Source organism: Anarhichas minor, unplaced genomic scaffold (assembly GCF_050575085.1).
Source record: "Anarhichas minor isolate MPS153535 unplaced genomic scaffold, ASM5057508v1 ptg000024l, whole genome shotgun sequence".
NCBI lineage: Eukaryota > Metazoa > Chordata > Actinopteri > Perciformes > Anarhichadidae > Anarhichas > Anarhichas minor.
In genome coordinates this window covers 17845487-17873145 of record NW_027466470.1, presented here as the reverse complement: position 1 = coordinate 17873145, position 27659 = coordinate 17845487, and the positions used below count along the sequence as shown (strand labels likewise).

The following is a 27659-nucleotide window of genomic DNA, read 5'->3' as shown; positions in this document are numbered from 1 at the left end:
TCTCACAAGACACAGCAATTTCTAGTGGTCAAAGTCCTTCAGCACCTTGTGATTCAAGGCTTCTGGTTACGGGAAACACATCACCTGATACATTTCTATGATGGACTAATTAGAGTAACCTGTGGTACTCTGTTAAGGTGGCAATATGCATATGAATAAATGGATCAACGGATCGAAAGCCAGACAGCGCATTGGACAGTGAAATGTTTGTGGAACACGCATCCGAACAAGTTCTCCTCCCAGTAGCTTTAAGATATAAAATGGATATATGTTAAAGTCACTACATTAAGTCAAAAACGGTTAGCTTCCTGTCCACACACACCTGATTCTCATTACCAGGCCCTTACCTATATGCACTTTAGGTCAATGTGCCACCCACTGTTCAATGTCAGAACTGCATGTGTAAACCCACCCCATGTTTCCCTCAAAGACAAAATAAAACAACAAAACCACATTATGGCTCCAACAGTAAGTGAGAAAGAAAAGTTAAAGTGAGTTGCAGGTGTGTGCACTGATGTCTTAGCTAATTGTCACCGATATGTTAGCTACAGAAGCTGACCATAAAGTAGCACTTTGTTGTGCAATAACGTCACACTCAGTTGCAAACTTGTTAGCGACACCAAGCTAATGCAGTCTAATATAACACAGCCTGGATACATCAACACATCTATTTAACAGTTTAAAGATGAACTGAGCACTATAAAGTACACAAAGGGAGGATTCAATGCAGGAATGTTGAGTGTATGTTGCTTTTTTATTTTAATGAGCAATATGAGTCATTTGAGTTTGTCAGCTTGGTAGATTGTCTTCATGCCGAGCTTAGTGGCTTCCAAGAAAAGGTCTTAAATCATATATTAAAAGAAAAGATATTTGACACATTAAATTGATAGATTTTAAATTTACTTTAGCATAAAGTCCCTCCAAATATGACAGAAGGATGGAGGCATTAAGGCAAGTTGTATCTGTGTTTCACTGCTAATGTTCACTCACTAACTCATGTGACATAATCCCATCTGTGTTTCTGCCCTAGCTGAACTGATTGAAAACATGGATAAGAAAGCAACCTGGGACCGCTTCTACACTGAGAGCAGCAGCAGCACAAACACCTTCAAACACTTTGAGTGGTTCTTTGGCTTCGATGCTGTCCGGGACTTCATTATGCCCCTATTGCAGACCAAGCCCCACCCAGACGGTTTGCTCCAAGTCCTGGATATGGGCGGTGGCACTTCTGCTTTAGGGCCCTGTATTTACAGACACTCTCCTCTCCTAGTCCGGGTCACATGTGCAGACATTTCCCCCATAGCTGTGCGACTAATGCAGGAACACGTCCAAACCAAAGCCATTCAACCTCACAATCTTTCCTCTCGGCTTGAGTTGGTAGAGCTGGACTGCACACAGCTCCACAAGCACTACGGTTGAAGCAGTGTGGACCTTATAGTTGATAAGGGCACCACAGACGCCTTGTTGAGGTCTACGGAAGGGAAATGGAAGGCCAATCAGGTGCTGAAGCAGTGTTTGAAGGTGTTGCGGAGCTCAGGGTCTCTGCTCCAGTTCTCTGATGAAGACCCTGATGCTAGGCTGCTGTGGCTGGAGACAGAGGCACAGGAGCCGGGGGTGATGGCAGCAGATGTTGGGGTGCAGGAGGTTGGGGAGCTAAGGGGAATGACTTACTACTGCTACCAAGTGACTCCTCGCTCTATTGTATAGCAACTGTCTTCATCTGGATGGCGATAATATTAAATGAGTAAACTACTGAACTGATTGTAAAAAGTAATTGATAAGGTACACAGACAGAGTGTGACTTATCCACCAAACTGGACCTCCACAGTCTGACAGCAGAGACAACAAGAGATTTACTACTTATAAAATAACCTGAAGGTAAAGAATGACCTCTTTATGAAATGATAAAAGTTGACAAACCACTTAAACTGTCTGAGACGTTCGAGGGAGGTCAGAGACTTTGTAGTGGGTTGGTGGTTTTGCCCGTCCTGGCTCTCTGTCCTTCTCTCCAGCCCCTGCTCACTCCCCAGACCTGCCAGTCCTGGTCACATGACATCCCCTCCCACCTCCACACCTGTTCCCACTTTCCTCATCAGACCTGTAGTTTCTAGAAAACACACCTAAAAGATTTTACTCTACTATATTTTTGGAGTTTTACAATAAGTAATTGTTCTTTGTATATAAGAAACATTTCACCAACAAAGACCACACTTCTTATGATTGCAAATTAATTTGAAATAACATGACATACATCACAAAAAACATAATAAATAGGAGAACTGAAGCCACCGGGAGATAATTGACACACTTATACAGGGAGACACAGGTTGTTAAATCAGGAGAAACTTAATTTATAGTGAACAAATACATTTATTAAATTGTGCAAAGTAAAGTTAAAATTTTGGAGAGTCGAGTGGGGGGTGTTGAAGACAGTAGGGGCAGTAGGGGCAGGCTGAAGATCTAGATGACGGCATGACACCCGAAGTGTGTTCCTCATGTCCAGTCTACTCCCTAATTTAGTTTTGATTGCCGTCACTGCAGAACATCCCGCTTCACAAAGAGGATGTGTGAAATGGAAGCAGGGTTTTCAGTGCTTTAGTGGCGATCTCAGGATATTCAGCCTTGATTTGAATCCAAACACCAGCAGAGTTGTTGTCTCAAACATACTTTTGAGGCCACCGTCATTTACAATCTCCAGCAGCTAATCCTCTGTCAACACATAGGCCAAATCCCAATGTCCCCCCTTACGGACTCACGGACTTTGAGGCGCGCTCCCGCGAAGTCCGTGAGGGTTTAGGGCTGTCCCACTGTCAAATCATCAAGTGTTTGAGGGCTCTCTCGCAGACATTTTGAGCCCTTTATGAACCCTTTCCGTAAGTCAGCATGGTATGCTGACTTAGCCTAAGGGAATTACCCACAAATCATTGCAATGTGACGTTAAACACGAGGTAACCAGTGGACGCATGGAGGCCTAAAAAAAAGGTAAACAAAGAGGAAGGCTCAAGTGTGTTCAGCCTCTCATAATAAATTTACTCAGAAACATTAAGGGTTAAAGATGGAACAGAAAATAAACATGAAATCAGAAGATATTTATTAATTTATTCATCAAATATTTGATTTAGTCATTGAAGCTGTTTTGACAAAAACGAGTAGATTATATGAAGTCACCTCTCATCATGTGAGAAAAGAGCCTGAAGACGTTCACATCAGGGAGTACAAAATATAAAATAAATACCTACAATTATACATCATATTTGTTGTCGTTTTCATGGTAACGTGACATGTTGCAGCAAAGGGCTGTCCCATTCCTATTTACACCATCTCAAGCCCTCACAGTCTCTTACACTCAACCACTTACCAGGTGATGTCAGTAAGTCCTTGAGGGTTCAGGGTTTGAGGGTTTAGGGGGGACATTGGGATTTGGCCATATACTGCAGAGCGGGCTTGGCGCTCAGAATTACTCCTGATATTCAATTAGACTCCTGATATTGTCTGTTAAATGAAGCTTTCATGTTCTTGGAAGTTGTCGGCTCTTCTTCTGTCTCCTTAGTGGCCTTTCACCCTTTGCAAAGAAGCTCTCCAAAAGTTATTTACTCATTTTCGCTAGTTTGCGGGCTTAATTTTTGAGGTAACGTATCACGTGACCGAGACAAGCGTCTTGATGCGTCAGAGGCACAGGCGGATGAAATTGCGAGAGAATCCGGTCATTTTTCAAAATAAAACTTCTTTCAGACTCTGATAATCAATAAAACGGAAATAATATAATATTTATTCTTCACAAAACACTCAGTGCTTTATTTATTGAAGTCACGTATACAAAAATATACTTGACCATGTGGTTATTTCATAATAAGGTTATTTATGTCTCAAAATGACTTGATTTATTTAATCAGTTATATCAGACAGATGGTAGTCGACCCAGTCCTTTTACCTGTTGAAATCATTTTAAAACGGGCAATACAAACCGAAAAATGAGAAATTATAAATACAGTCTGGTTTCCAAATATAAACAAGATTATTAGACATACCAAGCACACATTATCAGAAACTAACATTATTATTTTGCCTAGAATATGTAAATCCCATACTAATGGACACAGTTGTGATCAGCATAGACGCATACAAGCATAGACTGTACATAAGAGGTTACAAGTAACATTTCTCAAAGCCATGTCTTTGACTTTACCACGCGCTCCTTCACCGTTGTAGTTTTCCAACCAGGACCCCAGGTGCCAGGTGCGTGTCCCTCTTAGAAGCTCTATAATCCAGCCTGGAACAACGGGAGCTTCTGTAGTGAGTTCATAATATTAATAAAGAAATGTCTTAAGTGATTGATTAGTTATCCGCTTTTCCGTATTCAAAGGAGTAGTTGTTGTTGTTGTTGTTGTTAGCCGAAGCATCGAGCTCAGGATGTATCCAATTGATGCGTTGATTAGTCTTCTTCTTCAGCTGTGTCTTTATTGCATCACAAACCAACCACAACTGCATACCGCCACCTACTGTATGGGAGGGTGTAGAGTCATGGCACTAAGAAAAGTAAGTAAAGTAAGTGTAGTGACTTTAACATATATCCATTTTATATCTTAAAGCCACTGGGGGGCGAACGGGAGAACTTGTTCGGACGCGTGTTCCACAAACATTTCACTGTCCAATGCGCTGTCTGGCTTTCGATCCGTTGATCCATTTATTCATATGCATATTGCCACCTTAACAGAGTACCACAGGTTACTTTACAGGATACTATAAGACCTTGAAACTACAAGCTCATATTCCGGCTGACACGCTACATTGACACTATACCTTGACACGTTGACACGATAACACGATAACACGGTCAAAAACTGTTAGCTTCCCGTCCACACACGCCTCCAGGGGGTGCGCGAGAGGAAAAATGTAATGGTGGTCTAATGGTGTAATAATTGATATTAAATATAATTTAAAAAAATTTAAGTGAGATTTTTCACAAAAACATGAATTATAAAAATTCCCTTTGTAACATTTTAATTTAAAAACTTACAATTTAATAAATAAATGCACTTCAGCTCCTGCCGCCAGACTGTCTTTTACGTACACACTAGCTAGCCTAGCTTGTGCAGCTAACGTTCATGCAAATATGCTAAACTGGCTGAAATCGGGGAAACTGTCAGGTGGGACATCTGAAGCTATCAGTCATAAAAGAGGAGAGAGAGAGAGAGAGAGAGAGAGAGAGAGAGAGAGAGAGAGAGAGAGAGAACGGAGAGGTGCGTTGGGGAGAGACCGGGAGAAGAAATCGAACGGGAGTCAGAGAAAGATGAGACAGAGGAGACCGAAAAGGAGGAAGGGATGGCACAGACAAATCGAGAGCACATAGGCCCATCGCGGAGTCAAGGTGAAAAAAGAGGAAATGTGATGAAAATGATCTGGGTCTGGGCTTCACTTGGATTGTAATGCAGATTGCCCAAAGCCACAGTGCGTGGTGTGCAGTGAGGTTCTGGCTAACAGCTGTCTGAAGCCCTCTTATTTACGTCGCCACCTGAACACCAAGCATGCCAGTGCAAGTCAAAAGCCCCTTACATTTTTTATATCGAAATTGGAGGAGTTACAAAACAGCCCAAAACAACTGCAGTCTCATTCATGTGTTGGGTCTACAAAAAACGCACTACGGGCTTCATATCTGGTCACAGAATAGCAAGAAGCTACTTCACACAATCGCCGAAGACGTGTGCTTGCCAGCTGCCAAAGAGATGGTGGAATGTATGATTGGAGAGAGTAACTTTATTGTAATTCGATTCAGATTAATGTAACCGCTATGGATGGTTAATTGTAAATTAAATGTGATGCAATCTGCCTCCGAGCCTGTGCGTGTGTCCTCGCCATCCTTATTGCTCTTTAAAAAAGTGACGCCTTGTGTAACTGAAATGTATTGAAACTTTGTTGCAGTGTTTCAGGGCGTTTTCACACCCGTAGTTCGTTTGCTTTGTTCCGATTCAGGGATTAATATGATACAATGTTGCAGTTGTCCCTTTGTTCGGTTTGTGTTGACACTGCAACATTTAACAGCGGACTAAATCTTGTAAACAAACGCCACGCGCGAGCAAACTGTTCTCTCATTGGTCCGATTGTTATGCGGCTATAAATAGGCTCTGTTGATTTTTTTTTTTTAAGGTGTGGGGGATTGGGGGTGCGTGAACCCGGTTGGGATGTAGAAGGGGGTGCGTGGCCTAAACAGTTTGGGAACCGCTGGACTAATAGAACCCACTTTTTTTTTATTATGCAAAGCAGAATAAAATTATGATGCAAAATAAAATTCATCTTTTAGTCTTTTTGTTTTTTTGTCATTCAAATGCCTAATGACAGTGATGACAGTGTGATGCATTAAAATACACTGAGAAACCAGAGAGCTGGCCTGTTTGTTCTATGACAGCTGCTCCAGTCAGATGTCAGTGTTGAAATGCCTGGCATAGCCGCTCTGTTACTGTATCTCATGCCAAAAACTCAGAGAAGCAGCATTTAAGCTGCACCTCACATGCATGTCACAGCCACTTTATGTGCAGCAGGAGTGCCACTCATTCACCTCACACACAGCTATTCCTTATTGTGCTCTAACCAAAGACTGTATATAAGAAGGCTCTAAATGACGATAATGTGTTGTGTTGCTATTCTGATATTCTGCCAATACAGGACATATCTAAAGCAGGAAATGCTGACGTTGCACAATGATTACAATCTGCTGGTGAGCATGAATGGAGTTACAATTCTGCCTGTTGGCACATGAATTTTATACACCAGTAGCCAGAGGGAACATTATAAAGGCTTGAGCTTTTCTCAGGTTACATGAGGTAATCATTAACTTGTCATTAAGGTTCACTAGTGTGCAACAGTGTACAATGCATATTGCACTAAAATCCAAGAATCTGAGTACCCTCAAGCTATGATAAAAAAATGAGGATTAAATAATGGTTTGATTGATTTACTTTTTTTCATGTGTTTTCCCAAAATGCTGATGCTCCACAATCAACAGTTAAATATGCCCAAATTATTATTGTGTGAGTTGGCATTGGACCCTCCACCTCGTAGACATTTTTGGTTATTGTTCCTGATATTATATGTTATTGTTCATAATGTTTTGTGTCACTTTTAGGGCACTGAAAAACTCCCCTGCTGTGCCCCTGAAGTTGCTGCTTCTGTTAATATGTGGCCTCCCAGTTACTGTAGCTGCCTAATTACTCCCTATTGTTAAGGGAGCACTTTGCATTGTCGCGAGCTGCCATCGGTGTGTGAGTTAGTGCGCGTGAATGAGAATATATACATCATATCATTTTCTTATTTTAAATGAAAACGAAAAAAGTCAGGGTTGTCATCACGTAAGCTGCGTCCTCCCATCCTTGGGAGTCTCCCAGGTCCAAACTCCCAAGTACACAAGTCTGTACTTGGCGTACTTGGTATTGAGAAAGGCCCTATATTTACTTTTTGTGGTTTTGGCGGAGACACGGCTGTATGTGTAAATACAAACTGTTTGCTAACCTATCGGCCATATCAAGCTTAAAGGTAACATGGAGGGTGTTTCAAGATACAAACTGTATTTCTTTATGTTTTGCATTCTTACGAGGCCTGTAGACATCTCAGACTGTTCTTCGCTGTGGTAGCATTTCATATTAAAGTTTAAGTTGTTATCATACAATATCACCAATATCGTCAACAAAAATAATATTTCTTTCATCTGACCATACATCATCCCATGAGCATTTACCATGTCGACCTCCAGTGGAGAAGATGGTTCACTCATTCCTATAGGGGAGAAAAACACACCACTGACTGTTGTCAGGTCTTAATATCATTCAACTGCCAACTGATGGCGCCAGAGTGACTCGCCTGCCTCCATTTATAACACATGTGGTTAAAGGGCATCAGAACTGCTGAACAGAACGCTATTGTAATACTAAACAGTGAGGCGAGTTCACATGTATACATGGCAGCTATTTGCTTTATACTAAAGGGTTGTTGGGCTGCCTTTGTGCACAATGATCGAATGCACATATAATGTACCACAATGCAACTTAATGCTTATTATATAGTTATTTATTGTCATTATGCAACATTTACAGAGAAGCAGTCGATGGCATCTCAGGCTTCCTCCAACAATGCTCGTTAAATATGCATAAAAGGAAAATCATGCAAGTTAAAGAATTAGAATCTAAGACATTAAATAGTGCAGAAGTCAAAATATAGGGATAAAATATAAGATATATAAAATACATAATAAAATGTTGTAATATCTATTTGTGGTAGACAGGTGTACAGTAATTGCAAAATAGATAAACTGAATGTGAACAGAAGTGTAGTAAATGTATATGCATAATGAAAAGTACAAAATATATAAACAACGTGCACAAACACGTGAATACGTGTCAATTAACAGTGGAGTCATCAGTCATCAGCGAGAGAAGCAAGAAGCCCACCCAGCGTCTAACAGTTGTGTTGTCAGCCTGTAATGCATGTGTTTTGCCAGCTGCAATGGAAGAAAAGAGAGGCAATCAGTGGGTGATTGAGCATGTAGGGGAGGGAGGCAGGGAGGGAGGGGGATTCAGACAGTCTCACCAACACAGCTCAGTACTGGCCCAAACAGCTGAGAACAGAGCAGGTCTCCTTCCTCCTGCTGCTGCTGTGCACTCCTGCACAGGCCTCACATGGAGCCACATGTGACAGCCAACACCAACAGCAGAGTACACTCTGCTGGGTCTGGGAGAGCACAGGAGCTCCCACTGCAGGGCTGACAGCCAGATGCAATAAGTGGCTGGATGAGAATTGGGGAACACTTTCTTCCGCACATACGCACAACTCTGTTAGTCTGTAACAGATGAACGCACAATGAAACAACCTGGAGACGTGAAGAGAAATACTATTACATGCTTTCAGAGAAGACGCCTTTTGGGTCCACATTGCGTCACACGGGCCAGTTTGTAAGTTTGTAAGAAAGGTCACCACAGCTCTGTGGCTGACGTAGACAAGAGGCTCATTGTTGGAGGGGGGGTGTCAAACCCAATCACACAGCTGCTTGGCTGTTACGGCTTGTGCTGCTCACATGCAGCGAGATAAGATCACTGCTGTTGAAAGTTGTAGTTGTGTAACCTATTTTGCACTCGGGGCTGCCGCTTCACTTGCCTGTTGCAACAATACTGTAAAAGAGAGCACGGATAATGTTATGTGGGGGTAGTGTTAGACATTATACACTGTAAATAAAAAATATTGTATTCATATCAGTTAATAAAATGACTTTCTGTACATTTGCCTTAAAATATTGTAACATAGACAAAGTTGGGTGAAGGCATTTGAATTATGCATTGCAGTTCATCTCAGTCCATGCACTGCGCCGTTGTGGCACAGATCACTCTCATACTCACTCTTCAACCTACATGTTGCCCAGGGAGCACCCTTGGGCTCCAGGATGTTGCTGTAGCCCGAGTGTCTATGCTACAGAGATACGATATCACCGCTGGACCGGCCCCAGGACTGAGCAGACGTGCACTTGGCACAAGGCCCCTCGCCTGCCATTAGGGTGTTACAGGAAGTTCTCTGGTGTCACCCCCTAAAGTGATACCACTGCACAGACAAAAGGATGGCAGTTGACGCATTACTTACGGTGTCACTGTTGTGAAATTTCACCCCAAAGTCTTTATCTGATGGCATTTTCCAGGGTGGAGAAAGTGAGGGTTGGAGTCTTTTTGATGGCAGTTTGGCACACAGTTGAGTGGGGCTGAAAAACATATTTTCGCAATCAGCTTCTTACTGAGAGCAACGTGGTCCAACACGAACACAAAGTATTCTGCCAAAGTTGGAACAGTTTCGGTTAGTTTCACGTTAAATGTTGTTTCGTCATGTGGAGGGGCCTCCGGGTTTAGCAACATTTGAATCAAAATTTGGGGGTTGTAAATATTAACCGATACGACCGAACTGATGCAAGGGTCCAGGATTTGGTTCTGCAGATCAGGCCCACATTGTGCATGAAGTTTGAGGGGTGAAAAGCGATCCAGCTGTCAAAAAACAGTCCTTCTCGGTAATTCTCTCTCCCCCTGAACTTCTGTGCCTCTAGCATGTATGACCAACATCTCTCCTGCTAGCTTACTACGTCCCCCAATCTGCTTCAAACCATCGACAACATTCACAATTGTATCATGAAATATGCCCCAGAAACCTCTCTATTAACATGAGATGTGACGTGTGCACAGAGTTACTGAGAGGAACACAAGGCAGGTAACAACACTAGTGTTAGAAGCTAATGCTACTTCCACATAAATGTACATAAATGTACAGAGAAAAACTTCAAATTTGAAACCAGATTATCGGGGGCTTTAATGTAAAACTCTGAACACAAACTGAAAGTCTGCATTTAAACCTATTTAAGGCGACTAAACCAAAACCTCAGATCAGAATAAAAGGATCACGTATAAAGACATGAACATCACTGACGTCAAAAACCATGACAATGGAGCGACCTCTCACTCACCCGGTTTGAGCGTGCACCCCATGCAGCCCCCCCCTTCTGTCACTCTGCAGCTGCTCTGATAAAGGTAATTAAAGCCCTAATAAATAATCTTAAAAAACAACAACACGATAACAATGACTGCAAAGATGTTGACAATGTTGACGATGATAGCAGTCATGCTGCTGCTGCTGATGATGATCGTGATGAGGAAGGCGAGCAAAATGAATCACTGCTTTTACCGCCTTCTAAAATAGAAACGGCTGGACTATATTTGCCCCAGCGACCATGGTGACGACTGCTAAACATGACATCAGAGGCTATGTATAAAGAAGCCAACTCATGTGTGCTTGTGATATTTCCACGAGAGGAAAGTAAGAAGTAAGAGAGTCACACAGAGAGAGAGAGAGAGAGAGAGAGAGAGAGAGAGAGAGAGAACGTAGGAGTATATTCTCCATTTCTCAATATCACGAGGGAGTGAATCATGTTCAGTTTCTTTTATTGCCTGAGCTGAACTTATTTCACTGAGTCTCTATCTGTCTGTCGGTCTATCCATCTAGTTCTGTTGTTAAGGAAGTATTTTCTTAGAAAAACTAAACTCCATTTGGCACCTTTCCCTACTAGCTGACTTGAAAGCAATAACCCACAGTTCAACTCCACCTGATACTTCCTGTTATGCTAAGGACAACAAAGATGTGATCTTTACAGTAGGAGAGGGGTAAATCCCTGAGTTAGTATCCACAAGAAGGAAGAAGGAACTGGCTGAATGGAGCTTTTGTCAAGCTCTGTCAGTATATTGCTGTATGTGGGCCATCGCTGGCACAGCTTGGCTGAGGAAACGGGGCCACAAGAGCCAGTGGCAGCGACCTGAGCGGCTGCCAGAATGTAGGTTAGCTATGAGTTATGTAATGTGGACTCTGGACAGAGAGCATGCCGAGGGTTTACTCTGACTGTCCTCTGTGTGCAAGCAGATATGAGATTGGATCATCTGTCAGACACAGAATGTATGAGGGGAAGACAATGTTGAGGAGGGCAGCTCTGGAATGATGAATCTCTACCATTGCGCTGTATGGAACTCCATTGACATGACAAGAAAATGGAACTAAATCTGGGGGGAAAAAGGTAAATAAATCAAGTATCTGGGTTGGTTTGACTTTCATTGCTGCATTGATAATGTGAATATACAGTAAATTGTGAGTGATTTAATAACCATTCCAGAGCTAGTGAGTGAACTACTCATTTTCTTCCATGACTCATCATTAGTGCTGCACCGTACCACAGTATGGAGCAGCACACAACAAAGTCACAAAAGGAACAGGAAACTCCAACTGTTTTGCACAAATGTATTTTTGGACGGGCTGCGTGATTGCACTATAAATAGCCAGCTAGCCATGGCGTAGCACTTGGATCATGTGTTGTGAGTATGTCACAGATCTCAGAGAGGATACACTGACTGGATGTACCCTCAGGTTGCAAAATCTACCGCGCATCAAACTCTTTAAAATGATACACTCATTCACAAAATGAGGCGTAAGCGTCATTTTACTATATTAGTAATTTCCTCCTCTCTTCTATCTCCCTGGTGTTTACTCCCCACACATACATGCACTGGAGTGATCCCAGCCAGCCAGCCAGAGTGCTGAGGACAGGACGAGCAGAGCAGCCCTTCCTCCGGCCACAGTATATTTGGACCAACAGGTATTTAGTGCATTTTGGTTTTTTTTTTACTTCAAACTGAAGCACTGACATGTATCAACATGGGGTCAAAGCTCAAGAGTATTTTGGACTTGTCTGTCTTTCCGTTCATCTGTCTGTCCATCTATTGGCTCTGTCTCACTCTCTGAGCGCTGCAGCTTAATTTTTAATAATAGTTCAAAATGGGAATGTGCATGTCATTTCTGACTAATACTTACAGTTGTTAACAAGCAATAAAACATAACAGGAAAGCAGGGAGGAGGATTTTACACCCAAATCCATAATCGACTGCTTCTCCACACTACATGGAGTGTTCTGGAGTTTAAGAGTGTCTGACTTAAATCACCATATCAGAGGAATGTCAGTGAGTCATGTTACAGTGATGTAAGATGAGTAATAGCAGCACGTGCCACCTTTAATAGAGGTCTGGTCACCATTTTTTATTAGAGGTCTGAAGGCAATTTACACAGACGTAAAAGACCAGGCAATCTACTGAGGCAACGAGAGGCCCTGGATTGCTGATGTGTCTTCCACAAATAATGCACACAATGCAAAATTATAAAATATAGAGAGGAGAATGAAAGGATAGAAGAATGAAATCATTACACATGTCAACTGTAGGGTAGCAATACTACAGTCTCTGAAATTAAGTTGAATCAACAACTCTGACAGTCACAACAAAGGCTGAAAAATATGAGCTTCACCTGTTGTGCTGTAGGATGTACCCATTATTTTGTCCACCCCCTCAAAAATATCCCGGAGTTTCTTTTGTTTTATTGGATAAAAGTGTTCTAACTTGTGTATATTGTTGCCTTCTGAGCTGGAGGTTTATTAGTTATGTATTTACCACCACATTACTGTTTGTAACAGTCCAGTGTGAACACGACAGACAGTCTGTGGGTAATGTGGGCAGCAGTGACGAGTGCGTCTCCTGCCTCTGCATGTGTGTCACCGTCTGCGTCAAGACAGTCGGAGAGCCACAGAGAGGATTTGTGTGAACCAAGATGATACCGACTCCCAAGTACTTCCGGTTTCGTCCGGCAGAAGCGCTGTTAGCCGGCTAACTACAAGATTTTCCAATTCGAAAATCTTTGCTAGTTTAAATTGAGCTATAATGTTGAAAGTTACTTCTTTATTAAGCTGGTGTGTATTCGCTTTGGTTGTTTTAGTCTGAATAAGATTCAGCTGATTTGAGACCAAACGACGTTTTAACAGTTAAGTTAAAGTATTTAGGTCAGCGTGGTTTGTAGTGTATGAATCAGTAAAAAGCGTTGTTTATGTTTCAAGAGGCTAAAACTGTCATCTAACTATGACGTAGCTTATGTCTGACTAATCTTACTCCCTGGAGTTTCTACAGAGAGGTACGATAGCAGTTCTGAGGCGACACTATCTTGCAGCCAAACGTCTACTCTTTGGTTGCTGGCAGCCAGTCCTCTAGTGTTCACACTGGTACTACAGCGTAGCTTCACACAAACACAGAGGAACACACAATGCTCAGCTGGCTGCACCGCAGACAAGACCCATAACTTCGTGTCAATTTAAGATGCTTTCTGTCATTATGCTGCATTTTACTTCCTGGTGAGTAACTGCCAAAATAACTCCGCCGTACCCCCTTTAGGGTCAGTAATTACTGTGGGTTACATGGTGACCGTATCGTATTTAATGTTTATCACTTCAGTCTAATGTTTATCTAGAATAACATAGTCCATCATTTTGTGGAATTTGGGCAATTTCTATACCGTCACTGTAAATTGTACTTTTGAAGTAAGCGTAAAAGTAGTTTAGCCTTCAAATATTTAAACAAACTTCCCATCACAGCGACGCGCACCCCGCTCCTCCGCGCTGCCCTGCTCTAAGTTTTGTCTGGTTTGAATGGGATTCGTGCCTGCTGCTGTTTGTGCTGTAAAGACAGGGGGGGGGGGGGGGGGGGGGGACAGTGTTGTCATTGTGGCTGACATGATCGCCGTGTGTCTCCGCGAGGGGTGAAGAGGTCAGCTGTCTAATGCCTGTTATTGTGCCAAACAGGAAACGACTCCTGCACCCCTCCAATGAAGAGTCGGTATGACTCCAGTGGGTATTTAAAGAGCGTCTGAAAACAATAATGAAATTATTGTGAACTCCCCCTCCCCAATACTGTAACTATAAACAATGCCCTGCAGCCTATTATCTACTTCAGTACATTAAACTGTACAGTACCCCCTTCTGTTTCACACTAACGTGCACGTGCACTATGTTCTTCTGCTGCTTTGGACCTTTAAATTATTGATGTGGTCTCAGTGGATATACCCACATGTACAAGTCTCTCCACTCTGTCACATATCAAATGTAAGAGATGTTATAGGTTACAAGAGGCAACTATAATAATACTGCAATGCAGCATTAATTAGCAATACTGTGATTTTTGTTTTATTTTTGTCGGAGTATTAAACAGCCATGCAGATGTTTTTGCAGCAGAGCGAAATCCATTTACTCCTAACTGCTCATGCAGCACAAAGTTCTACTGTGTAAACAGTGTAAGGGCACAAGAACATGTCTCTTGTTTCACCTCTTATTTGCTGATGGATCCAGGAAGTTACTCACTCTGAGCGCGCGCACACACACATGCGCGCGCACACACACACAGCCTCACTCGCTGCTTTAACTATTTGCTTACTACAGACAATCAGAAGCCCCTTTTCTTGTGGACTCACAGTGAGTGTGTGTTAGAGCAGGGCAACGGCAGAGTCCGTCCTGTCAGTGCAGACAAAGGTAGCCAGTTATTTACATTGCCTTTTCTGACCAGAAGCAATGTCCCTGTTGTACTCGCTCTTTTAGAAAAGTGCACATGCTGTTCTGTTTTCAGTGGCTCGTGTTATGTTGAACACTCCCTTCCCTTCTCTCTGGGACTTAAGTCTAAATCCTGGTCAGCTGCTTGTACTACTGTCACTTATCGGACCACGATGGAGTTTAAAGCACCTTTGAGGTCAAACAGTTTGGACCGTTTGGAGACATGAAGAAGAGTGCAAGTTTTATGAGGGAGTAATCCGTTTGCAGATGTAAATATTTGCTGGTTTTCTTCGACTTCCATGATATTAAACAAAATACTGTTGTTGTTTTTTGGGATTGTCACTCAGACTACACAAGACATTTGGGTATGTTTTTAGGGAACTTGTACACTTTACTTTACATTTTATGGAGCAAGCCAATTATAAATCTATATAGAAATAATCGCTTGATGCAGCCCTAAACCAAACGATAGCAGTTTGCCCGGCAATGGGTCCTATAGGCTCCCATTGTTTCCCAAACTGACGTGACATGTTTCTGCACACATACTGCTAACTTAACTTGTCTTATGGACTATGTTGGACAAGAACAGATTTTCTTTACTCTACTTTAACACCCCTCTGCTCAGATGTTCTGTTTTACTCAGTAGCTTTGAGCACCCCCGCTTAGGTTTGTAACCCTGAAATTACTCGTGTTTGGACTTTATTTTCCATGTTCACATCCAAAAATAGCAGCCACTTGAACCATTACACCCCCCCCCCCCCCCCCAGTCTTCAACATGCAGCCATTGGACGGTCCGTTTCCACGTATTCTTCACAAAAAAACTTGAGGAATCATTGGAATGTTAAGTACTCTGCAGGGGGAAAGAGAAAGAGCTCTTTTTTTTTTAACTCTCTCAACTGCCCAGCTGGTTTGCAAGCGAAAGTAGGATTGTGGTTGGTATTAGTGCGCCTATGGAACATCAGTTTGGTAGCTACTCATTATTGAGATGTGATCAGCCTAAACAAACTAGTGCCCTGAAACCGGCTCGACCAGCAGCTCTAAACAGGAAAGACCTCTCATTCCTCCAGCTGTCATCTTCAAAGGACGCATCATTTGACTGTGTACATTTGGAGGAGGAAACGCATCATTGTTGCCGTGTCAGTGAATTGTTATTCCATTATTAATTCATGGATTTACATAACGTCTGGTCTTATGTTCCTGGGAAAGGAATGCTGCAACGAGTACTGCTTCTCGGATAGAGCAACGCATGGGTCTGTGCCTTCATTACCACAGCGCACGTGTGACACGTAAACAAACCAACGGGCCTTTTTGTTCTTTGTCTCCGCGCAGAATGGACATCAGAAACAGCAGCCAAACAATGAGAGTCATCCTTAAGAGAAAGTTCGCCGAGGTAGATGACAATCCCTACTCCTCCTCCTCCTCTCCTCCGTCCTCCCTCTCCTCCCCCGCCTCCTCAGAGTGGGAGTCCGATGGGGAGAGCGGCCCTTCTGACAACCAGGATTTCACGCCTCACAGTCCTCCTTCACCCGCCAGTTTACCCAGTAAGTACCAACAACCCCCCCCCCCCCCCCCCCCCACACACACACTTTCAAATAATGCAAAACCTCCTCCTTATCTGGCTTTTTTTTCTCATCTGTGTTTTATAGGAGTGTCTCTTATCAGCCTGCAGCAGCACCGATATGAAAGCGCTAACCTTAGGGCCATTCTAGATAATGCGCAGTGTGAATGACTCGCCTCTGGACTGTCTGTGCGGTTGGGTAGAAGATCATTTGCCTGAGCAATCGAGGATGTTGTGGATTCAATTTGAATAGCAAGGTCCTATTAAACAAGTTGTATCAAATGGCCATTATGAAGGTATCACAGAGCTACATATTGGGGCCTGCAGTCTAAAAGTGACTGAAGTAAGCAGTTTCTGCTTTTGCTATTTTGTCACAGAGCCAGAGTTGAGTCGTGGTGCAAACAGTGCCCCAGTGTGGAGCTCCTTAGACAGGCCGAGCAGCTGGGATGAGCTTGGTCAGCTGGTCTCAGTTGTTTACAGACTTCTGGAGCTTGAGTTCAGCCTCAGTTATGTGTAAAGGTTAGACAATTTGCTGAAGCCAAACTGTTAAACCAAACAGTGACCGATTGGATATAAGAGTAAACTGTCAGAGAGAGTGTAACTATGTTCTGGTAAACCACCGAAGACCAGCAGTGAGACCCTGGTTTACTTATTTTTCTCTCTGTCCACTGCTGCTGCTATAGACCCTGTGCTTGGTATTTCCTCTCCACATGTACGTTAAAAAAGTGACGCCAAGACACTGGAGTGAAGCACCTGTAGAGTGTCACCTAGTGGCCACTCAGAGAGCTACAGAAGCCTGTGTTGACATCCAGGGCCTGTATTTATCAAGTGTCCAGGAATCCTTTCTAGGAACTGGACTGAAAGACTAAAAACACTGCTGCAGTGTCTCAGAGTAGGACTTGAGAGTTATTTATCAAGCTTCTTACGCTGACTTTCAGCAAAAGAGAGAGTTGTTGTTTTACAACATTGAGAGAGTAGAAAGTAGATCACCGGGTCTTTGGAAATAAACAAAAACATCATGAAAATACCCCTCATGTATTAAAGTCCCGTTTTAATTTGAACTAGATGAGTAAAATACTAGAACCTAGTAGATTTCACCTGTTGCAGTGCACTGGCATTTTAGACTGAGGAAAAAGGGGGTCATCCGCCTTCACTTTGCAGATGTCCTTTATCACCATTTCAGGTGATATCCTTTTGCTAAATCTTAAACTAAGACCAAAAATGCATCACTGTGACCATTTTCGAACAATATGTCGTAAATATGGGCCTGCTCTGACAGACATGCTGATGTTTCCCAGCATGTTGTTATGGTCCTACCTCAGAGTCCCTCTTTAATACAAAACCCGACAGCGCCTCACTTTTTCCCTGATGTTTTTGTTTCTTTCTAACACCAACAGTTCGGTCCATCCTGAAGAGGCCCAGGCTTGCAGGCGCACGGGGCAACGTGCGCTTTGACCAAGTCACCGTGTTCAGTTTCCCGCGCTGCCAGGGCTTCACCAGCGTGCCCAGTCACGGAGGGGCCACCTTGGGCATGGTGCGGAGGCACGGCACCCTTCAGAGGTACGCGCTGGCGGAGCACGCGCTGGAGCGGCGGCACGGACGCAGAGAGAGGCGGAGGAAAGAGAGGCTCGAGGCACTGAAAAAGAAAGTGAGTGCACTTCGTTCCCACGTTTGTCCGCGTAGCGCCGTCCACACGGCAGTCTCCTTACTTTATCTGTTGCGCTGATTCCAGTTGATCACCAGCGGGGCTGTTGACCGGAGAGAGGCCGACAGGCTCACGGTGGATCAGATCCCAGACGAAGACACTGACGGCCACATCGGCGAAGCCGAACTGGAGGATGGGGGTTTCCTTCAGCCGTACTCCTCCAAACAGCGGCAGGCTCTCCTCCAGGCGGCGGGGGTGAAGCGCATCGACCGGGAGGAGAAGAGGCAGCTCCATGCCCTGCGAGTCTCCAGGGAGGCCTGCGGATGTGACTGCCAAGGCTTCTGTGAGCCAGAGACCTGCGCATGCAGTCTGGCAGGAATCAAGTGCCAGGTACGACACTTATACATAAACAAACACTACCTGAACCCCCAACAGCACAAGGGCTGATTAGAAGTCTAATTCAGCCCTGGCATGTTTCATCTTGCCATATGACTGGCTTTGAATTTTTACAAATTTGATTGTGAAATTGTATTTTCAGCCCGTTAAACATCTCACGTGAATCGCATGTTGGAGAAATTTTCATCATTCACTTTTAGTTAACCACTCCAACCATTTAGCCATTGCCTTTAGCGATCTGTCAATTTGCCAAAAACTGACATTCCTATCTTGTTATTTTATACTTTAACAATTGCTGAATTGATTTTCCAGAAAATGTGTCACATTACAAAATGTGTCAATAATGTGATGTAAAGATACATTTACTGTAATTGAGGATTTTATCCGTCATCCACCCTAATGGATGCTATCATTTATTATTTGCACTATTGTAATAAGTCAATCAGGAATTTAAACGAGTACATTTTAAATAAATGCGATTTTTACAATCATTTTGCCAAAAAGACATTTCCCCCGCTCATGTGTCTCAGTGTTTGTTAACTTCAGATCATACTGTCAATACTTATTGCATTGGAGTACCCACAGCACTGATTTCCTCTTTCTGCTGTCTTTTGCACACAGGTGGACCGCTTCAACTTCCCATGTGGCTGCACCAAGGACGGCTGTGGAAACACTCAGGGGCGCATCGAGTTCAACTCCAGACGTGTGCAGACTCATTACATCCACACCGTCATGAAACTCGAACTGGAGAGGCGACTGCAAGATGAAACGCTGAGCCAAGACGACCAGACAGGACTTCCAGAGAACCTTGAAGAGTATGTGAAGCAGGACGAGGCCCGTCCGGCGCAGAGCGCCAAGAGCTGCCCCTTTGGGTTCACTATGGAGGAAGACGGTCTTCCTCTCACCATGCCCACCACGCCTTCCTTTCATTTCGCCCCAGAGCGGTTGGTGGTGGAGGAGAACAGCTGCAGCAGCGACATGACCGATTCCTCGTGCTCCTCCTCTGACTCTGATGCAGGACGGTGCCTTAATGGGAGTCAGAATCTCCCTGGTGTGGATGGAGGGTTGTCGAGTGCCCTCAGCATCTGTGACTCTGAAAATAATAACCACTCTACGCGCAGCCAACCGAGGCACACGGGAGAACCACTGACGCAGCACGGCGGCAACCCTGCCACTTACAGCACCCCCGCTGACAGCACTGGACCACTTACAGCCAACGCATTCACAGACCATGTAAGCAGGACATCACAGACGGATTACCTCGATGAGAATGCAAACCAGGCCAGAGACTTCTTTGACAATGACTCTCTCGAGGGCTTCCCCAACACTCCCTCTCCCACTGTGGACTATTTTTCAGGCAGGTACATGGACCTGAGTCTGTCCTCTGACTCCGACATCGAGTTCTTCGACAGCGACTACGCCTCCGGGCCTCTGCACAGCTCCTTCAAAGTACACAGAAACCCAGACAGCTTTTGCCACCTCCAGCTGTTTAGCTCTGTTTATTTGCCACAGAACGAGTCGAGCACCTACCTCCTGGAGTCTCTGATCGGCCTGACTGAGCCCAGCCCAGAGCAGGGTTATGCAGTCAGCGGCACCCAGCTGTCATAGCTGATTCAAGGCGTTCTAGTGACATAACAAGAAACTGTGTCCGAGAATTTTATGTATAATTAATGTATTTGTAAGAAACATTTCAATGTACAAAGAATGAATGATGAAATATGTGTTCCCTATAGCTGGAAATTTAGTTTTCTATTTCCTAAAAATATTTTTGCCTTTATTTCAGAGAAACAACACTTAATAATTAATATATGTCTTTCTTATTTCCTGAACCTATATAATCATGTCTGATATGCTATTTAATTTCTTATACTATGGCCACTAAGAATATTTGGATTTGGCTCTGATGCTTCAGCCTCATCGCTGCTCATTGCAAGTTAAGTTATTGAAAGTAATATTTATTCCAAAGGTCACAAAGATAGATGCAATAAAAGGTATTGCCCCGTGTGTCAACAAAACTATGCATATTTTGCAGGTAGCTGGCCATGGTATAAGATTATAATCCATTTACCAGAATGAAAAATTTCATAAATCAACCCCAGAGTTGTGAATTATTTTCTACTGCCTTTCTGATTGTGGATTATCTTGTATATGCTAAACAATATGTTTGGGACATTTCTGTATTGGAATAATATAATAAAACATTTTTTCAATTTACTACTGATTTAAAATGTATTTAATGAGTGGTGTTGTCTATTCATCCGTAGTTCATGAGAAGAAACCAAGACTGAGCTAGCATCACGTTATAAGAGCAATACTGACTTGATGTAATGACTGTGCTTCATGACTCTTCCAGTGCAAAGCCAAGAAGAACTGTTTTCATTTGACTTCTGTTATTACACACAAAAAAATATGAATTGATTTAGTACAATCTCAATCAGTCCCATGGTTTGCAAATTGCTACAAAAGGCCTAATAGGCCTTAATATGACTTGTCTCAGTGTCTCAGCGTACTGCCACTATTGAACAAAAAATATCACGTTCATGGGCTCTGCATCACCATTACATCATTACACATGTATTGCATCAATGGCGGACATGAAGCAGCTCTGCTACTATTTAGAATGACAATGCTGTCAATTCAGGTCTAACCACAGGAAGGTCAGGAGAGGTGGTTTTCACCACCAGGAAAGAGCCGCTTGGATCCCAGGTATGTGTGTGTGTGTGTGTGTGTGTGTGTGTGTGTGGACGTTCATCCAGTTTGTTGCACAATCAATGCACATTAGAGAGAAATATCTCCAGTAACGGTGTGGGAAGTCCGTATTGGCGGACACTTACAAGCACAGCTTGTACTGCATGGACACTGCATGGACAAAGCTGAGGGTACCTCTGAGCAGATCTTCTAATACATTAACAGATAATGTGAGAATAGTGGGAAATTAATCTGCTGGAATTGTTTCCCTGATGTTCATCTCCGGTGAAAGAGTTCCGGGTATCACAGCAGAAAACTGAATTTACAATAAAAACACAAAACAATGCGCACCAACCCACAGAGGCAGCCATGCCATCAGCGAGTACAAATATTATTGGCAGAAAGACTAATGTCACTGATATATTTTAGCAGCTGTAACTAATTCTGCTGTAGCTAAAAGTCCTTAAAGTTCACCGAACAAAAAAATTGGCACTCTTGTCTGGTTTGTGGTAAACAACTCAGCAAGCCAATATTATGAGGAAGAATTTTAAAGTAAAAAAAGCTGCTTGAAATAAAAAAAAATAAGAGTGGTGAGTCATAAACTAAATCTAAAGTTCGTCACATATCTTTTCTATCTCTCTAAATTGAGTGTTTATGATTATAATTTGATGCTCAGCTGATGCTATATTGATGATGTGAGTTTGAATTAATACACAAACTTAAGATCATTTTTTGACAATTGTTTTAAATGACACACCATCCCAGTCCCAGTATACTTCCCAATATGTGATTACTATGCACGTTATCAGATACACGTCACAAAATACTGAAACTAAAGACTGTGCCCTTAAAAATCAACAAAGCGGTTCATTTATTCGATCCTGTGTTTCTGCTTCATGAATCTGTTCAAGGATGAGGAGGAGAAGGGGAAAGAGCAGCCGCTGGTTCCTCAGCCCAAACCCCCGAGACAGTCACCAGAGGTCAAACCCAAACCCCAGATGTGTTCTCCTGCACATCTGGCTGGTTCCACCTCCACCCATTCCACAGCCTCAGCACACAGGGGCGGGGTGGAAGAAGAGGAGGAGGACAACAAATTCATGAAAGAGCTGCAGGTATGTGAACAAAATTGCTGCTTCTTAAAACTTAAGCAGATCAAGTACTCAACCAGGGAAAGTACACCAGAACTGGGACTGTGTTCAACTCTGAGAGCCAAACCTTTTAAAAACAATTGGATATAGATATATATATCTATATCTATATACACCCATCAGATTTCATCAATTCTACACATCACAGCATTAATTAAAGGTGTTTAGCATCCATTGCATCCTTGTGCCTCTGACCCCACCCATGCCTCCGTAACCTTAACCCTCACCATGGACCCTCTGCCCCTTTCACCCAGGTGTTTCACAAATGCACTTTGAGGGATGAAGGGAGCAGAGGTGTGGTTGAACGATCAGCCTCTGAGCTCCAGAGCAGTGAGATGGAGTCTAAGGTAAAAAGAAAAGGAAAAACTGTCTAACAGCACTAATTATTAACAGACCTTTTAACTCAAACGAACTTTGCTCCCCGAAGTTGTAAGTGCATATTAAAAAAGTCGGCTGGCTTTTAATAGGACTTACTGTAAATTCTGTAAAGTCACATCACTGTGTTCTGGCAAAGCACATCTGTGTACAGGACAGTGTTCTCCCAGAAAAAGATCGAATTAATCCACAATAAGTTAAACATCTGAATTTGTGTTCTAATGATAACAATCTATAACCAAACTAAACCTGTTGTTTCTTAAGATCCCAGACACAAGGACGCACGCTGCAATATTATTTGAAAAGAAGATACCGTTGTAAAAAATAATTTTTGAAACAACGACATTGACTTCACCCACGAACCCTTGTGCAAGCATTTTTGCAATTCAAAAAAAAAGTATGCCAGGCGCGCATGCGCTGTGTGTGCGTTAGTGTCCCTTCCGTTGCAAGCAACGTTCGACTGTTTTGGACTGCAAACAAGATGGCCGCGGACTGTCAACCGTAATAGTTCTCACACTCTTGTTATTTTCTGATGATATAAGCTACTATTTGAAGGTTCCTCACAGAAATGGGGCTATCACAGAGTTCAGAAGTATCCGAAGGAGGAACGTATGGATACCACGTGCACGGCGTAAGACGACCATTATTTAGCTTTCTTTGAATTTGGAGCAACGTGTACAGCAGCTTATCATGAAATGTACAGTATGCTAACCTAGTTAGCTGAGGAGTCCCAACGGGAAAGACCGGATGAGCCTGAACCGCTTACCCGCTATTCCAAGTAGACACAATGCAATATAAACCTTTTATTAACTTGTGTCATTATTAAATAACTAACTCAGGCTTGTAACTTGTTTAAGGAAGTATTACAACAGTCCACTGAGCTAACTAGCTACGTGGTTCTTATCAAAGTCGTAGTAGCATAGTAACGTCAGCTGAATACTGGCTAGCTAATGCTGTGACTAATAATAATAATAATGTTAGCCAATGCTTTTAAGTGTGATGGAATATGAAAAGAAGATTTTTATTTACTGGCTTACATGCCTTATGCAAAAAATTTAATAATTGTACGTGACATTACATTGATGCTGAATCGATTAGCTAGTCGGTTAACTAATTAATCGATTAAGCGACAACGCCAATCATTTAGTGGTCGTAAATTGGATATTTTTAGTTTAACCTCCAAAAAGACATGACAACTCTGGTTTAAATCAATTTAAATGTTTTTCAAATTCATTTCCCAAATAATATAATATTCTATCAGCGTAAATTTGGTGAAGCGTCAGGATTTATTAAAAATGCTTCTCTCTGTTTTTGACAGGTGCAGCCAAATTCCCCTGCACAGATGTCCGGACTGCAGCCATTCTTTGACTTCATTCTGTCTCTGGACAACAAAAGACTTGTAAGAGTGCACAGATGCACAGGAACACTAAAATACAGTTACCTCTTAATCCTACTGTTTTGACTCCTCCCCTTAACTGTTCACCAGAATGAAGAAAATGATCTGCTGAAGGAGCTTCTGAAAGCCAACATGGAGAGAGCGGTGAGGATGCAGGTGTACAGCACTAAAACCACCACGCTCCGCGAGCTGGAGGTGACACCCAGTAACATGTGGGAAGGACAGGGCCTGCTCGGTGCCAGTGTTCGCTTCTGCAGCTACCAAGGAGCCAATGAGAATGTCTGGCACGTTCTGGTGAGCTTCTTCATCCGGAACTGGGAGGACCGAACCAGCTGACCTAACTCTGATTTGAACATCCACATTCATTATTACCCCTCTATAGCTCCATCTTTAGTTTGCTAACTCCTGTTGCTGTCCTGTAGGACGTGGAGGCCAGTTCCCCTGCCTCATTGGCAGAGCTTCAGCCACACATCGACTACATCGTCGGAGCAGATCAAGTGTTGCAAGACGTAAGACTCATTTGCATAGAAGGCGTTACTGCTGACATTCGGCTCTGATATGTTTTGCGAAACGTTTGATCATTTGTGAGATTTATTTAAAAAAAATTTGATCTCGACAAATCTTTGAGAGATGAGTCGTAGTTAACGCAGTGTTACTGATTTCCAGTCAGAAGACTTCTTCTCGCTGATCGAGGCCCATGAAGGGAAGCCCCTGAAGCTGCTGGTGTACAACACACACACAGATGCCTGCAGAGAGGTGGTGGTCACACCAAACGGGGCGTGGGGCGGAGAGGGCAGGTAAGTGGTAACACACAGATACGAGTTATTCAGGGTCACTTATTGGAGAATTTAGGACCGTTTTATTTTGATAACATTCACACATTTTCACTTGCATTAACTGTTGGCTCTTAGTTTGGGCTGTGGCATTGGTTATGGCTACTTGCACCGAATCCCAGGACATCTTGATGCTTCGACGGCAAAGCCTCCCTCCCCTGTTCCTGAGGAGGAACCCTTTCCGGAGCTGCCCACCCACGGGTTCACGGAGGTACGTCTGACTCCACATTTACCACTTTTTGCCGTTGTATTTTTTTATTTTGATGAAGTGATTTAGTCTATGAAATGTCAATAAAAATGGTAAAAAAAAGTCACATTTGAGAGGCTGAAATCAACAAATGTTTAGCTTGTTTGCTAAATATAATGCTTAGATGACTATAGATAACAAATCATATTCATTGTTTCAGCCCTTTCCATTTGTTTGTGTCACTGCTAATTCAAACATTGGCTGGCTTGATCTACTGTATTGAATGCAGAGACAAAAGCAGTCAGAGATCGGTGTGGCTTTATTTTCCCCAACAACCACATGGATTTTTCTGATAATATTACATGAGATCAAACTATTGGTTGGAGCGGTAGAGCTCAAGTCTGTCACATGTTTTCCAGGCACCTTTGATGGCTCCTTCAAGTCAAAGTGTAGACGTGTTAGACCTGGAGCAGGTCACCCTCCAGGAAGCTCCTCTACCTCCACCCATCCAGAGGGTCATGAACCCGGGTCAGTTCAGACATCCAGTGGTTTTAGAGGATGATGATATACGACATATAAGTGTTGTCTGCTTGGCATCTAATTGGGTTCATAACAATCTTCTCATTAAGTGTTTTGCGTTTGTTTTTTAATCAGGTTTCTCAGACTCTGAAGTGGCCGTGGTGAACCCCGAACCTGCAGATTTGGCGGACAGACTGGATCTGTCCATGTCGTCCATCGACATGACCAACACGTCACTGACTATGCATGAGGAGAAGGACGGGGAGATCTCTGGTGTTGGTGAGTTGCAGCAATTCATACAAATGTCCCGTAGCTTTCATATCTCGATTTGGCAAAAGGAACACGGGCTGAATGTTTTGTATTTCCCGTCGTACAGAGGAGCTGGAGGACAGTGCGCTGCTTTCGTCTTCAGTGGACAGCCAGACTGAGCCGCACGAGCTGAGCTCCGAGACGGCCACGGAGCTCAGCTCTGCTCTCGCTTCCACTGACACTTTATCTGATTCAGGCGTCCCGCCGGCTGAACTATCTCACCTGGTCACAGAGTCCACAGACCCACCCGGCTCTCTGTGTGAATCCAGCGATAGCCCGAGTCCACCTCCACGTGACCTGTCCCCCCCAGAGCCTCCTGCCGCTGAGCCCTCTGTCCCAGCTGAAGACCCTCCCTGCACGTCTCCCGCCGATCCCCCCCAGTCCGCTCAGGCCGTCGAGGATGCGACGTGGCCAGTGGAGGAGCCTGCAGAGCCTCTAGACGTGGCTGCTGCTGCTCACCACTGCAGCCATGAGAGCGACGAGGAGGAACCAGAAGAAGAGCCGCCTCTCGAGTAAGCTCGCATCAGGCCCCGCAAAAAAAAATGGAGAGTGAATGTTGACAATCACTGGGGCTTTTTAAAAGGAACACTATAGGAGATACAGGACAGACAGAGGGACATGCATTCTGATTTCATAATGATAGATTCACAGTAAGCGTATGGCTCCATCAGGTTTGTTACACTACAGACACCCGCTAAAGCATTAGCATACCAGTTGGGAAACACTTAGAGGCACTGTAGGAATATCTTATTTCTGTTATATGTGTGGGATTTTAAAGTTACTGCTTATTTGTTCACCAAGATAATTATGTCAGAACATCTTTTCCATGCTTGGTGCAAAATTAGATTATACTGGTGACACGACTTTGTTTCTGGTCCACCATTGCGATGAATACTTGAACGCTTCCAAAGACAAACGCATACGTTTGGTACAGCGGAGCACAGCTGCACCTCCACATCTGTAACACTATCCACGTTTATGAAGCTACCAAACGGTCGGCAGTTCAGATGAGCCGGTCTTGATGATTCCCCAAAATAGAGCTTTTAAACATAGCTTTCTAGTTTATTGTAGTTTATGGCCCATGTATTGGATTTTTAAGTGTTGGGAAATGTTTGTCCACTTGCACCGCGTGAAACCAGGCGGTTCATGTTTTTATTCCAGCTTTGACGAGGTCAGTATGTTTTAAACGCCGTCTTTTAATTTGATTTATTCAGCCAATCAGTATGTGATGTTTGGAAAAAAATATATTTTGACAGTTTGTATCACTAGAATTATGTCTCCTTCAACACTATTCATACTTTGTAATTCTTTGTGATCTATGCAAAATCAGACAAGTCCTGCCTGTGAGTTGGCAGGTGATGTGTAGATGTAATGCGTCCGGTCACAGTGATGCTGCTGTTGAGTAATTTTCTTTCTAGGGGGCTTCGTTAATGTTTTCACTGTCAAAGTAGGTGCTCGTGTGTAAAATAAGGAAAAGTATTTTTTGCAGATATTTTATCAATTCACTGTATGTTTTATTAGGAATGAGTGTAGAGTCTTTTGATGAATGTGAAATGGGTGAATCTTTGATGGTAAACAATCATATCACTTGACTTTAAAGAAAAGAATTGCTCCCTTGTTTTTCTTATTTCACACTCATCAGCCGAACAACATCACAACTCAAGAAAACATCCATTTATAATTCC

The 27659-nt window shown here is 43.2% G+C and overlaps 2 protein-coding genes and 1 pseudogene across 4 annotated transcripts; all 3 read left to right on the top strand.

Annotated features, from left to right (window-relative positions):
- The first annotated feature begins 1031 nt into the window (after positions 1-1031).
- On the top strand, positions 1032-1707 carry LOC142956717 (citrate synthase-lysine N-methyltransferase CSKMT, mitochondrial-like; annotated as a pseudogene).
- Positions 1708-12047: 10340 nt separating this feature from the next.
- On the top strand, positions 12048-20733 carry LOC142956384 (cysteine/serine-rich nuclear protein 1-like). 3 transcript variants are annotated; one of them, XM_076097944.1, is made up of 5 exons: positions 12048-12157; positions 16250-16461; positions 17876-18126; positions 18211-18513; positions 19141-20733. In XM_076097944.1, the coding sequence occupies exons 1-5, from the start codon at positions 12063-12065 to the stop codon at positions 20125-20127; spliced, it is 1848 nt and encodes a 615-aa protein (XP_075954059.1). In that variant the 5' UTR covers positions 12048-12062; the 3' UTR covers positions 20128-20733. The 3 variants fall into 3 exon arrangements, with proteins under 3 accessions (XP_075954059.1, XP_075954060.1, XP_075954061.1); XM_076097945.1 differs by lacking the exon at positions 12048-12157 and adding an exon at positions 13573-13732; XM_076097946.1 differs by lacking the exon at positions 12048-12157 and adding an exon at positions 16567-17661 and having other exon boundaries at positions 16323-16461.
- A 2457-nt stretch (positions 20734-23190) lies between these two features.
- gorasp1a (golgi reassembly stacking protein 1a) lies at positions 23191-27586 on the top strand. The gene is made up of 9 exons (XM_076097351.1): positions 23191-23361; positions 24049-24129; positions 24217-24420; positions 24549-24635; positions 24793-24923; positions 25038-25170; positions 25566-25674; positions 25801-25944; positions 26042-27586. Exons 1-9 carry the CDS (start codon positions 23299-23301, stop codon positions 26488-26490), a joined length of 1401 nt encoding a protein of 466 aa, XP_075953466.1. The 5' UTR covers positions 23191-23298; the 3' UTR covers positions 26491-27586.
- The last annotated feature ends 73 nt before the right edge of the window (positions 27587-27659 follow it).